General features: G+C 41.1%; 1 protein-coding gene across 1 annotated transcript; it reads left to right on the top strand.

Annotated features, from left to right (window-relative positions):
• Window positions 1-3,374: 3,374 nt before the first annotated feature.
• ANKRD1 (ankyrin repeat domain 1) lies at window positions 3,375-14,068 on the top strand. Its single transcript, XM_054034451.1, has 9 exons — window positions 3,375-3,480; window positions 5,484-5,663; window positions 8,052-8,189; window positions 8,300-8,407; window positions 9,163-9,261; window positions 10,589-10,687; window positions 10,850-10,948; window positions 11,134-11,232; window positions 13,147-14,068. The coding sequence occupies exons 1-9, from the start codon at window positions 3,454-3,456 to the stop codon at window positions 13,255-13,257; spliced, it is 960 nt and encodes a 319-aa protein (XP_053890426.1). The 5' UTR covers window positions 3,375-3,453; the 3' UTR covers window positions 13,258-14,068.
• Window positions 14,069-14,709: the final 641 nt, after the last annotated feature.

Here is a 14,709-nt window from a genome sequence, read left to right as displayed (position 1 = left end):
ACTATTACCTTAACAGAGATATGACAAATACAGTTGTTGAAAGGTTAGTACTCAGTTACTATTCTAGCAGGAGAGAACAAGCTAATGGGTAATTATGCGACTCCTTCTTCCACTATCAGCGGATTGTGCTGAGAATTTGGGCTAGATTCTCAGCTGTGTAAAGTAGTGTAGGACTGTTGAAATCAACAGACCTACACTAATTTACATCAGGCAAGGGTCTAGCCTCAATCCTTTAGCACTAATTCAATTCAAATTTTACTCTCAGTCAACCTAAGTTTCTACGTGTCACCCTTTACTGCTATCGGACCACCTTCAACATTAGAATCATAGGACTGGAAGGGCCCTCAAGAGGTCTTCTAATCAAGTCCCCTGCACTCATGGCAGGACTAAGTATTATCTAGACCATCCCTGACAGGTGTTTGTTTAACCTGCTCTTAAAAATCTCCAATGATGGAGATTCCACAACCTCCTGAGGCAATTTATTCCACTGCTTAACCACCCTGACAGTTAATGTCCAACCTAAACCTCCCTTGCTGCAATTTAAGCCCATTGCTTCTTTATAAATGAAGTAATCAGGGACTGGACTTCTACAATTAATTACTGCATGATTTATTTTTTGTGGTGTTACTGTGGGAAGAATGGGCCAGAAAAGTGAGTTTTGCATCTTCTCTGAAAGCAGGGGGATCTGTGGGAACAGGGCCGGCTCTACTCTTTTTGCTGCCCCAAGCAGCGCGTCGAATTGCCACTGCGGACAGCGGGGGCAGGCCGTGTGCCGTTAGGGCAGCACACGCCTTTCCGTGGCGGTGGAAATTCGCGGCAGCTTCTGTCTTCAGCCGGAAGACAGAAGCCGCCGAATTGCCCCCGCGGGCAGCTGAACATAGAAGCTGCCGCCGAATTGCTGCCACCGCGGAAATGCGTGTGCCGCCCTAACAGCACACAGATTGCCCCTGCCGTCCGCGGCAGCTATTCGGCGCGCTGCTTGGAGCAGCAAAAACACACGGACTGCCGCCCCTTGCAGATTGCCGCCCCAAGCACCTGCTTGGAATGCTGGTGCCTGGAGCCGGCCCTGTGTGGGAAACCTAATCTGCATTTCAGATTTGTGAACTAGTTGCTGAGAAAACTCCATCTCCTTTTAATTTCTTTTAATGTAGGATTTTGCTGGCATTCTTTCATGTATGAAACACCCCCTGCCTTTTTTTAAAAGTAAAATAAAAAAATTTAAAAACAAAAAAAGGATCAAGTTTCAACTAAAGCAGTAACAGTGAGTTTGTATCTTCTTACATAATTTTTAAACCGTTCTGACAAACACTCTTGTATTTTCCTTCCCATATCAGTCCTGTGGCTATAACCTGCATCCATTGAATCAGAGGTGGTCCAAGTAGCTGTAAGTGGGAAGGGAGGTGTTCATAAGACACTTTCTCTAACAAGACATGGCCACACTATGACCACGTCTACATGGCACTACAGCGACACAGCTACGGCACGGTAGCTATACTGCTTTAGCACTGTAGTGCACATACTTCCTTCAGTGGTGGAAGGAAGTTTCTGTTGATGTAGGTAATCCCCCTTCCCAAGCAGAAGTAGCTACATAGACTGAAGCATTCTTCCATCGCCCTAACTGCGTCCACATCCTGCTTATATCAGGGTGTAACCAAAACCAGAGTTTAGGCTGGCATAGCTATAGTGCTTAGGTTTTGTTTTTCATATCCCTGAGTGATGTAGCTATGTCAATCTAAATTTTAAACCTATGAAACAGTTGGAGAGCCCCTGTTATGGCCCATTTACAACAAGGCAAAGCCAAGCCAGAGTTAGTTGCTGTTCTAGATAATGTACACCAGGAACACAAAAGTGTTTTCTAGTTAAAATGCAATATAGAACACAACTATTTTGGAGTGATGTACTAGGAGGTATTAGTGTTTGGGAAGGGAGATGCAGAAAGGCTCTCTAGCTAGCCAAACACTATTTTAGTTCTGGGGCTCACCCTCCCATGTCTCACATTGTTTGAGTAGTAAAGGAACCACCTGATGTTCAGATTCATTTCAGGGAAAGGGAGGGCAGAGGGTAGGTATGATGGGGGCTAGTAGACATGTTTAGAAATACTCAAAGTTACTGATGGATAGATCAGGGGAGGACAGGGACCTTGAAAGGTCAGTGACCTTGAAAGGTCAGTATTATGAATGCAGTTTTACCCAACAGCCTAGCCACTCAGGTCCTGATCTAGCAAAGCACTTAAGCCCATGCTCAACTTTAAGCACCTGAGTAGTCCAACTTGTGACTTACTTGCTTAAAGTTAAGCATGGGCTTTTCTGGATTGAGGACCTAGGCATTTGAAAGTGCCAAACCAGATTTCTCCTTGTATTTGAAATTTGAAGGTTAACAGATCTTCCTTTTGTAAAGACACAGGGCCAAATCCTCTGCTGATGTTAATTAGTATAGCCCCACTGTAGTCAATACATCTGTGCTGGCTTTCGACAGCCGAGGAGCTTGTGCACTTTTTTGTAATAATCTGAAAAGTTGCTTCTGCCCATAACTTGCTCCCCATTTAATATGCATCAGCCAAGTCCACTTACTAAGTGGATCATTTTTACACCCATATTCCCTGAGATTCTAAAGGAGAATATTGCTTAAGAAAGCAGCAATTATTTTACTTTTTTTGAAGAGTAACAGGTCATAAGTTATCATTCTCTTTATAATCGGTGACAACTTCAAGGGAAAATGCAAAGCTGGCTGTTTATGTCATCTTACACTGACTAACTTAACATGTCATAGGCCCTTTTAGCACCAGAGACATCATTCTGGCTTAGTAATCCCTTTAGAGAATTCCTTCCAACAAATATAGAAGGGTGTCCTCATGAGAAGAAAAATCTTTTCCTCTAAAATTGTTTACAGTCCAGGAATAGACCATAATGAAAAGAATGGCTTCACAAAAACCTAAGGGGCTGTCAGTCCACTTATCAGAAAAATATTACTACAAGTGCTACAGATGGGTCACTTACCCTTTCCGGTAACTCCTAGTGGTCTGAAAGTCAGGGGGAAAAAAAAAAGCAATATCAACAGACAGCTGTCCTAGTGGGCACTGGATAGACAGAATGACTAGCATTGCTGAGCTATTTAGTCATTGCCAATGGAATGATGAGCTCATGTTGCATAATGAGTCACATATTCACTGTGGTTAGACTGTAAGCCTAGCCCTCTCCCTCAGAACACCCCCACCCTATCCTGACCCCGACACTAGGTCTGGCTAGTTAACACATGTGGAATGAGAATGCACCTACCTCTGAGTTGGCAGCGTTAGGGATGTACTTGGATTCCCAGGTTGGAAGATTATCTCACTCAGTCTAAGTTCTCCCAAAGATATATAAGCTAAGCTATCGTGGTGAGTCTCAGCAGAGCTGACCTGAGCATTAGGGGATTTCAGTCATAAAGGAATACAACTTACAATCATTGGCAAACATGATGATGCTGAAAGTAGAGGAGCTGGTAGGTATAAACTACTTTTCATTCACGATTATTGTTATTTCAGGATTTTTATTATAACTAATCAGTGGGAATCTTTATTATTACAGGTACTTAAAGGACAACTATCACTATGATATTCTGGTACATAATTATATCTATTATACCACATTATGCTGGGAGGATCTTGTTTTAATTATTCCTTGAGTGTTGAGTTCACCATGTAATATAACAAAGTAGTTGACTGGGTTTTGTACTGGAAGATGACTCACCAGAAGGAATGGTGTAGCCTGGCATTCGTTGTATACTTTTTACTTTGTTTTTAAGCTTAGTTGCTGTATTTATATGCAAATCACATATTTAAAAGGTGTGCACTCAATAAAAGGAGAAAGAGGTCTAGATGTTAATTAGTGCTCAACCAGGGGTACACGTACTGCTGGGGGTAGGCAGAGGTCTTCCAGGGGCTCCATTAACTCATCTAGTTATTTGCCTACTTTGACAACAAGTTACATAAAAAGCACTAGCGAAGTCAGTACAAACTAAAATTTCATACAATGACTTGTTTATACTGTTCGATATACTATACACTGAAGTGTAAGAACAATATTTATATTCCAATTGATTTATTTTATAATTATCTGGTAAAAATGAGGAAGTAAGCAATTTTTCAGTAATAGTGTGCTGTGACACACATTTTTAGGTCTGATTTGTAAGCAAGTAGTTTAAGTGAGGTGTAACTTGGGGGTACGCAAGACAAATCAGACTCATGAATGGGGAATGGTAGTCTGGAAAGGTTGAGAGTCACTGGTCTAGATCACATAAGCAAGATTGTTTCCTTTGTACTTCTAATGTAATGTTGAGAATCACTAACAAAAATTCCTATAAACTGTTTTTCATGGCTTAAGGAGTTTTTTGAAAGATAGGCTGAACACTAAAAACTAAAACTTGATTTGACCAATAAACTGAGCAAACATGACAAATGTAGAGGAACATTGGAATGTTGTTAGGAAACTCCTTTTCCTCCCTGAGGAATGCTTTTAAGATGGAACTGCTGTATAGCATAGTTAGTAAACACTGGAGTTAAATTCTTTGGTAAGGTCCCTCCAATTCCTGCACTGCTAAATTCTCCAACAAACCAAATTGTGTGACAGTTTTTGATTGAAATAAATCCCAAACAGCACCATGCAATCATCCAAGGTTAACACACACACTTTGAAGGTACTTTAGCAATCATAGGAAACATTTTCAAGGACTGTTCTCATTTGTATTGTGTGCATAGGCTACCTAAAGCTACCATTATCCAGCAACATTGACGTCAATGGGAACTTTACCATTGACTTCAGTGGGTGAGGAGCAGGCTCTTAGCCTATGTATCAAACCTGTTTTAATTCTATTGTATGTGTCTGAATTAGACTGCAAGTTCCCAGAGACTAGCATATCTTCAGCTATGTCTGCACACTGCAGCATGCAGACTGTGCTTGTAAGTAATAAGGAATGATTTTGCACTGACAGGAAGTTGATCAGGCGGCTTTAATGTATCTTTCCACCTTGAGCTTCTATGACTTTCTAATGAATGTAACACAGGATAGAAATTAATGGGAAAACAGAAAGAGATGTTGGCTTTGTAGTCAGACACTTGCTGCAGTAGTACTACTGTTATCATAGCAGCAACCAAGACCCAGCCAGTAAGAAAGGGGATTCAGAACTTCATAATCCATGCTAGCTGGTACAGTGCTTGATCCAACACCCACTGACATCAATGGGAGTTTCTTCATTGATTTCTATAGATGTTGGATCAGGCCATTAATGAAACTGCAGCAACTATTGTCATAAAGCCAATCCTGTTGCAGAGCGTGAGTAAGCACTGTGCTCCGACTGTCACACACACACAGTCTAGGGACAGATAGAACACTTACACATATGTTTTTTTAACCACTGCAGTTGGCTTCTAGCTACTAAGTGTTCCCAGTAGGTGGGTGCTTAAGACATGGTGCTGCTATCACAAAACATTATGTTCCCTTTTACAGGTGACAGGGAAGAAGAGTGACAATAAAGAGACTGGAGATTTCCTTCCTGAGGACTTCAAAAATGGAGAGTACGAAACTGCTGTAAGATTAGAGAAACAAGAAGACCTGAAAACACTCCCTGAACACTCCCTGACCCGAGGAAACCTGACCCATGAAAAGGAGAAAAAGCTACAGGCAGAGGTAAGTGCTTTGGTTTTGTGTTCATTTTTATCATCATGTGGCTGCTGTACTGGTGTAGCCCTAAAATGCCACATGGTTTTGTTCTAACTAAAATAATTTTATGATGAGCTTAAGAAGTAAAACTTTTGCAGCTCACCACCCAGTGAGAAGGACAGAGGACCTCATCCAAAGTCCATTGAAGTCCAAAGAAAGGATCCTATGGACTTCAATGGACTTTGTATCAGGCCAGTAATGCTGTCAAGCTGCTTCTAAAGCTCTCTTCATTTGTAATTTCTAACTGAAGAACTAGGAATCTTTTCTGTCCAGAAGGTACCTGTGGCCAGCTGTAGAGTATGTTAAGGAGTGGCATATATGGCAAAAGCTCTCCCATTCATAAACATAACTATTGTCACCATCAGCTAGACAGCCCTTACTCCCCAAGCTGGCACACTCACACCATTCGCCTGCCAAGTGTTAATAGCAAAGTTCTGTACCTTGGCCCCCTGTTACTAAGGGCGTTCCTTTCCAGAATGCCCTGCCGTGTGCTTACTAGCCAGTGGGAGTCTTTCCACTGACTCAACGGGGCTTTGGAGGAGGCCCTTATTACAGAGCATATCCAAAACAGGGGAAGGTGAAGCTACTTGATTAAAATCCCCCTTAAAAATAGACATGAAGTGTCTGCTCACCTAGTCATTTTACATTTTTAGTTATTTAGGCCCAGATTCTACCCCCTTTACTCTCCTCATGTAGCACTGTAACAGGGCATGCTCTGGCCCCACCCTCAGATACCCCAGGAACCGCTCAGACTCTTTACTGAGTAGCAACTTTGCATAATTGATTTACATTCCCATTCCCCAACACCAATATAGTCCCATTCAGCAACATTACATACAGTGCATCCTTACCTTTACGGCTTCACCCCTTTCCTGCAAGGCCTGGGAAGTACAGAGATCACCCTTTCTTAAGATCATTAGGTGCAGATAGTCCGGCTTACTCATTCTGTGGCCCCAGTACTATCTTCCTATCACCTTAGTCTATCAGCAGAGAGGTATAACTGGATCAGCCAGCCTCCCAACCTGATCAGCTAATTAGCTTACACCTTCCCAATCAGCCTTCTCAAGGCAGCTGGCTGATGCCTACGTGATCAGAGGGCTGGCTCACCTGCTAGCTTCCAGCCCTGTCACAAGCACCGGCCTCCGTTGCGTAGTCCTACTGAAGTCAAGAGAACTATACAATAGGGGTAAGAGTGGCAGAATCTGGCTCTTGAGCACTTAGTTTTTTAGTCATTAGGGGCCAAATTCATATTTGTAAGCAGGTGTAACTATAGTGACTTCAGAACAGCTGCACCTTTTTACACCAGATCTGAATTAGGCCGTAAGCATTTACTGGCACCCCCTTTTAAGGACAGCAATGACATTTTTAGTAGATTTCTGCAGTGTAACAATACTGAGTGAAACTACAGGTCAGTATGAACCCTGGGTTCATTTAAAGGTGTATTTTCCTTAAGTTAAAGCCATCAGCTACACAATAATACGGAAGAAAAACTGTGGGCCACATCCCGAAAGGTTCTGGGGACATGGAGCTGGTATTTGAAGTCAATAGGAGTTATAGGTACTCAACATCGCTCACTATTTGGCCATAAAATTCCATGGGAAATGATACAATATGCAGAAACAGGGGAATTTTATGCTACATAGAGGAAAAACAAAAGGCCAAGTTCTTCCTTCATAGCTTGTGCAAATCTACTGACTAGGGAATGCTGTATGGGTTCTTAGGGCAGAAATTAGTCAAGCAGAACAGGGATCAAGGAAACACAGAGGCAAAAATTACTCATAGATACTTTTGCTACCCCTAGTATCAGTACAACTATCACAATTCACAGGTTTCATAGATTTTAAGGTCAGAAGGGACCATTATGATCATCTGTCTGATTTATATTACACAAGTTGTAGTATGTCACCCAGTGATTACTGTATCTACCACAACAAGTTGTGGTTGAAAGGTAGAGCCCTGCAAATCTGTGTATATCTACTTTATATCAGCAAATTGCAGATGGATACGGATCCAAATTTTATATCTAGAGCCCTGCAAATCAGAGGACATCTGCTTTATATTTGAGGACCATGTTCCCGGATCGGATGTGGATACAAATTTTGTATTTGCGCAGGGCTCTAGTGAAAGGGTGTAACTTTTAGAAAGATTCAATTTAACTTAAAGGCTACAAGTGATGGAGTATTAACCAGATCCTTTAATTACCTATTATAGTGGTTAATTATCCCATACAGTTGAACATTGACATCTTATTTCCAGTTTGAATTTAGTTGATTGACAGTGTAAACTGCATTGCTGTGCTGAAAGGAGTTTGCATTCCCTCTGGACTCAGTCTTATCATTTGCTTGTTTTATTCAGATCAAGAAGAAAAAGCTAGAGGAGAGACCAAAACTTGAAAACTTGCAAGATCTTGAAAAAATTATTCAGCTGAAGAAAAGGAAAAAATGCACAAAAGTGAAAGTACCCGTTTTAAAGGAACCTGAACCAGAAGTTATTGTAAGTTCTATTGTTAGAAAGTGCATTCTTTTATGAAAGACTTGATGGGATTTCTGGAACAGTGTACAGCTGCAACACACATTTATATTCTGTACATTTGTCTCCATCAGACAGGACCAGTGGATGTACCTACATTTTTAAAAGCTGCACTGGAGAATAAATTGCCAGTAATTGAAAAATACCTGTCAGACAAAGGGGATCCAGATGCTTGTGATAAGGTACAACCTTTATTCTTATTACTTTAGAAAGATAGCAGCAAAAGAGATCACGGGGTGTAGTTAAGCAAAATTCCAATTTCAATTACATTTTGTAGCCTCTCTTACCCTTTGGCAGCATAAAGGAAAGAGCATTAACTACAGGAAACTACAACGTATTAAGTTTGCTTGCTTTAAAGGGACCCCCGGGAACAAACACAGTATATTTTACGTAGGAAAGTCTGTATATTTATTGGAAGCATGATGGCAATCAGGAAACCCTGATTTCCTTTGGCAAGAGGCCTTTCAATGCTGCAGGATTCCATGACAATGAGCTACAATACAGAAGCCTTTCTGCACAGTTACGAAAACCGGATTCTTTCATTCTTAAAAAGCACAGCTTTGTTTGGATATCCGACTCTGCCACATTCCAAGCTAGGAAGGAACTGTCTGATTCCTTACACCATACCCTGCTTTAAAGTGCATTTGCAACATAGTATAATATGGACGTGGGAATTCAAGAGGTTCATAAGGTTTTTAATTTGAATGCCACATTGCAGACATTACTCATGCCCTTTAAAATGTGCTGGGTAGGCAGCTGTCATCTAGGAGGTTGCTATTAAAATTTAGCAGATTTAAGGTCTCAAAAGCATACATACTCAGAAATGAATCAGCATAAAATGTGTGTTTGCTATCATCCCAGGGTACAAGAAGGAAAAGGATTTCACAGATCTCTGTGCCACACACAATATTTGACTTATCCCTGTTTTATTTGACAGTATCAACGCACTGCATTGCACAGGGCATGCTCAGAAGGACATCTGACGCTGGTGGAAAAGTTAGTGGAAGCTGGAGCCCAACTTGAGTTCCAAGATATGGTATATACATGTTTAAGTTTCTTTGTAAAACCAGCTGACCCATACAAGAGACAGAATTACAGGGTCCATCACAAGTGATTAGAGCAGCTTGTAAGAGTGTACCCCAAAAACAGGACTATTGAGAAGGGAGTATAAGGAAAGGGTGTCTGCCCCTCTTCCTGCAACCTCCCCAAATGGGCTGCTGGAAGATGCGAGGATGAGAAACAGACTGCCCAGCATATCTTCTGTTGCTTATTCACAACAGAGCCTGACCAAAGCTTAAAGAAGAGTAGCAAACTTGGGGTCAGGACACTACTCCAGGCCTGTCACCTCTACAAAGTGGTAGAGATGCCATAGCCTCATCAACTGATCAACTGTGCACAATACAACCCCAATGCCTGGGCTGGGATTTCAGCCTGGAGCAGAAGAGAGCACGCTGCTCTTCTGGAATGCTAGTGGAGTAAGCAACAGCATTTGCTGCTGCTTCTGCACTTCTCCCCGCCTGACTATTTGCATCATTGTTACACGGCAGGGCTCAGAGAAGCCTCACTTAACTCTCCAGTGACTGGAGTTGTAGAGGGATGGAGGAACAAGAAGGATTCCCAAGGGGCAGGAGGAAACCTGGGGAGTAGATGGTGAGAGGGACCCCCTCCCCATCTGCAGAACAGCTTGGAAAAAGATAATGGTTCTTTACACTGAGCTTTGTTTTTCTTATGTTTTGGAGTCCAAAAGGCATCAAAACAGAGTAAAAAAATAGTGCTAGACATCAAAAACCGAACACCAGACTTGGCTAGAATGTTCATACTTGGCTGCCCACAGTTAGGTTTCTAAACCCATAGCAGGCACCCAAATATAAGTAGCTTGATTTTTAAAAGTGCTGATCACTCACTGCTTCCATTGAGTTCACTGAAATTTGTGGATGCTGGACACTTTTGAAAGGGGGGATCATTTAAACTTAGGGGGGCCTCCATATAGGCAGCCTGGTTTGAAAATTTTGGACCTCTTGTTTTAAATTACTGTGTAGAAAAATAAATCTGCACTTAATACAGGTTTAATTTAAGGCATGTGATAATCATCAAGTGGCCCAGACACTCTCTACTATAGCCGTGTTGCCAGATCCCACTGCCTTTAAGTACAACATGCAATGATTGTGAAGGGTGATAAATCAGCAGGACTAGAGACATTAAAGCCAATTAAGAAAAAGCTGCTAATGGCTACAGCTCAGTGTTCCCTGACTTGCAGTAATTTGATTTAGGTCAGACTGAATTAAAACCAATATTTATTCATCTTAAAATGATCACAATTGTTTAATTTGTTGGGTTTTGGTTCAATTATTTTATGGTTGTAGCTTGAATCTACTGCTCTTCACTGGGCATGTCGTGGGGGAAGCCTGGAAGTTCTGAAATTCCTGCTCAACAAAGGAATAAACAGAAACGCCAGAGACAAGGTATGTTCTTATATGGCTTTTTAAGCTGGATATGAAAAATTGATCCTCTGTCCATTATTTTGACAGCTGTTCTCCATGTACTGGCTCTAAATCAGATTTAATTATTTTTTTGTTGGTAATTTTCCTGCTCCCTCTGATTGTTTTCTCCCTCCCATTTGCTAGTTGCTCAGTACACCTTTGCATGTAGCTGTAAGGACGGGTCAGTATGAATGTGCTGAGCACCTCATCGCCTGTGAAGCAGACCTCAATGCCAAAGACAGAGTACGTAAATTATATATTTTACTTAACATAGAGGCTAACTCTCAATTATAATCTAGCACTGAGCTGACAATATGCCTTTATAATTCCACTTGATTGTAAAATGGCTGTGTACTTTGTTCAGCCTTGAATGATGGGTGAGCACACAGAATCTAAGCCAGTAATCAATCTTCTTTTGTTTGTTTTAGGAAGGAGACACCCCACTTCATGATGCAGTGAGGCTGAATCGTTATAAAATGATTAGACTCCTGATTATGTATGGAGCAAATCTACATATAAAGAACCGTGTAAGTAAGATTAGTACAGAATCTTCCCATCAGAATAGTTTCATAGATCTGCAGGCCAGAAGGAACCATTATGATGATCTAGTCCAGGGATGGGCAACGTTTGGCATGCGGCCTGCCAGAGTAAACCACCTGGTGGGCCGGGCCGGTTTGTTTACTTGCTACATCCATAGGTTCGGCCGATCGCAGCTCCCACTGGCTGCGGTTCACTGCTCCCGGCCAATGGGGGCTGCCGGAAGCGGCACGGGACGAGGGATGTGCTGGCTGCAGCTTCACACAGCCCTCATTGGCCTGAAGCGGCGAACCGCGGCCAGTGGGAGCTACGATTGGCCAAACCTACGGATGCGGGCCAAACCTTGTCAATCCCTGATCTAGTCTGACCTCCTAAATAAGATTAATTTAAAGTAGAACATACTGAAAAATGGTTTCTGTTTCATGAAAAATTCAGTACATTTTTGAAAAAATCAAATTTTTATCCAACTCAGATTTAAAATTATACTCCACCTTAAATCTACCCAGGTGATCTTAAAAAAAAAAATCCAGAGATGATATTCTTTTGGAGCAATTCTTTGTTACAACCTGTTGCACTTGCACTGTATATTTATAATATTTTAAACATCACAAACTGCAGTTGACTCTTAACCCCCTAAAAAGAAAGTCAGCTGATGGCTGGTCTTGGCTATGTCTGGATGAATAGTTAATTAGTAACCTGACCAGCTGGACCTGTAAATCAATTGAGGGAACTCTGGCTTAAGCAGAACTTTAAAGATTAATTTCAGACGCCCCAAAACTGACCTTTTGCATTTGGTAATTCTGACAGTAGCAGCTATGGAGTAACAGGAAGATGTCTAAAGCAACAGAGGGTCCCTATGGCACCTTTAAGACTAACAGAAGTATTGGGAGCATAAGCTTTGGTGGGTAAGAACCTCACTTCTTGCATCTGAAGAAGTGAGGTTCTTCTTCAGATGGAAGAAGTGAGGTTCTTACCCACCAAAGCTTATGCTCCCAATACTTCTGTTAGTTTTAAAGGTGCCATAGGATCCTCTGTTGCTTTTTACAGATTCAGACTAACACGGCTACCCCTCTGATACTAGGAAGATGTCTGTAACCAGTTGTTAAAAATACAGCAAATTAGCTCATCCCCACTCACGAAATCAGGACATTTTTTTCCCAAAGCCATGGCAGGCTGGAAAGTGACCTCTATTGCCGTCAATCACCAATTTTTGCAATTTGATGTTTTCCAAATTATCTGCCTTGCTGCCCAGGGACAGCATTTTGCTAAGACTTCCAGGCAACTTCCTCAGTCCACTTTTATAAGTCCCTCTGTAACATAGTCACTAATGACCATATTCATCAGCATATGTATGAAGAATAATGAATGGACAGTAAGTGCTGAAAGCCAAAAATCTGCTCTCTTAGGCCTTGTCTACACAAGTTGTACCTGTTAGCTTAAGGTGTGATTTTTAAAGCTGTTTAGTTAAACTGCTGCAACCCCCTATGTAGATACTTATTTCACTTTGAGTGATTTATGGTTTAGCTAACAAGATTCCTGATTATTTTGTTTTAGCTTAAATTAAACTTTGTGTAACTGAAAGAGTTAGGTATTTTAAAAGATGAAATTTAAAGTGTGCTTTATTATTGATCAGGACGTTTACTAATAGGGCCTGCTCCTGCAACCACTGAAATTAATGGATAGTTGTTAGCCGCTAACTTCAAAAGGAGCAAGAATATCTCTATAGAGTGGGGCAGTGGATACCATGGTGATGAGTTTGAGCCAGAACTTAGGTGTCATCAAATATAGAAAGACCATACATTAAACATATGTGTCTACTTCACAGAACTAGAAGAGAACAGGGACATTAATTTACTTGTTTATCAACTGAAATTAAACCTGGTTCCCCTCACTCTTTTGAACAGGAAGAGAAAACCCCTATGGATCTTGTTCTTCAGTGGCAGAATGGCACCAAAGAGATATTCAACAGCCTTAAAGAGAACTCCCACAAGAACTCCCATATAAACACATTCTGAAGAGAGAAAAATTACTTGCCTGGAGAAATGTAGTTTTCTCTTCAGCAATTTAAAGGCACCAACCAACCTCAAGAAAAATTGCACTGAACATGCTATTTTTACTGAAGAAAAAATTTGTATCCGATTGGATTATATGTAGCTGCCTTTGTTGGAATACTCTAGAACAAAGATTCAGAAATATTTAAAGACAGTTTGTGTTAAAATTCCATTGATTTAAAGTTGATTTATTTTATTTTGTTAGTGGTTCAAATGATTATCATTGTTGATCTTTGTCAACAAGTCATGTTACCGTTGTTTTTATACAGAGCGCTACAGTTACTACTGTGGTAACCTGAATCAGTCAGCAATATTAGCACCCTCCCCGCCCTTATCTTAGTCAGCAGTCCAAGTGTACTCCTATCAAGCCTTTCAATAGATCTAATTAGCTAACATGTCATTGTTGCCGTCTCTGTTAACTGTTAGTATTAGAGTAAGCTGGTAAAAATGAGTGGCAATATGTGGAAGACAGTAGAAAGCAATGGAAGGTTTACTAAGATGCCAAGTGGAATTAAAGGGACAGTTCAGTAATTGGACTTGTGTTGTTTAGCCATTGATAAAGAAGCCCAAGTCTAACATGAAGTAATTGTTTGGTTGCTGGGTCAAAGAAAGTTCTGAAGGTAAGAGGATGATAGTGAAGGAACATGCACCTCTGACAAGCTGGTATACACTGATTTAAGGAAAGAGAGATGTATATTTGTAAATGTGTACTGCTTTTTATGTACATTTTGTATTGATCTTATTTAAAATTTAATAAACTGTGTGGTTCTTTTTATCTCCGAGTGTATTCTGCCAGGTGGAGAAGTTGTATGGAGGGAGCACCATGATGCTGCCAGACAGTCCGCTTCTTTCTCTTTGTTAGCTAAATGATTAGGTGTAGTTTCTTTAGAAAATTACTCAGCTACCTGGAGCTGCCAGCTCTGAAGTACTATGTTTTCATTATTAAACCCCCTTTTAGCTTCATTTGTGTGGGTTTTTTTTTTTTTTTTTTTAAAAAAAGGTTAGACTGATAGTGGTCAATACCGAAGTAAAAATTCAGTTTTGAGTTGGAATAGGCATCAGATCCTCAGCTAAGTAGTAGTTAAAGCAGAGCCAAACAGGATGGGAAGCTTGAACAGCACCAGCCAAGGAAGTGGGGGAACTGTACTTGCCCATGTTGGGAGAGGAAGAGCAGCTCTCCCTTTGCTTCTAGTAGAGAAAGCAAAACGATATTCTCCCCTGCTCTCCCTTACTCTAATCCCTGTAGATGCACCAGGTGGGAGTTCTAGATCTTTTAATGTTAGAGTGGGCTTTTACACTGCACTTAATTAAAACCACACACCAGTGTCGCAGCCTCCCACATGAGAAACTACCACTGCCCCATTGTGTACACCCCTCCCCCAGTTCAGTCAGACTTTAGTCAGCAAACGTTAGAAA

The sequence above is a fragment of the Malaclemys terrapin genome, chromosome 7 (genome assembly GCF_027887155.1).
Source record: "Malaclemys terrapin pileata isolate rMalTer1 chromosome 7, rMalTer1.hap1, whole genome shotgun sequence".
In the NCBI taxonomy this organism is placed as follows: domain Eukaryota; kingdom Metazoa; phylum Chordata; order Testudines; family Emydidae; genus Malaclemys; species Malaclemys terrapin.
The sequence above is the reverse complement of the archived record's forward strand: the minus strand, read 5'-3'. Positions and strand labels throughout refer to the sequence as shown.

Bases quoted from the DNA above. Each gene is read 5' to 3' on its own strand.
- ANKRD1 (XM_054034451.1), top strand. From the start codon at position 3,454: ATGATGATGCTGAAAGTAGAGGAGCTG. The intron at 5,664-8,051 runs GTAAGTGCTTTG...TGTTTTATTCAG, and splicing joins AGAAAAAGCTACAGGCAGAG to ATCAAGAAGAAAAAGCTAGA. The intron at 11,233-13,146 runs GTAAGTAAGATT...TCTTTTGAACAG, and splicing joins ATCTACATATAAAGAACCGT to GAAGAGAAAACCCCTATGGA.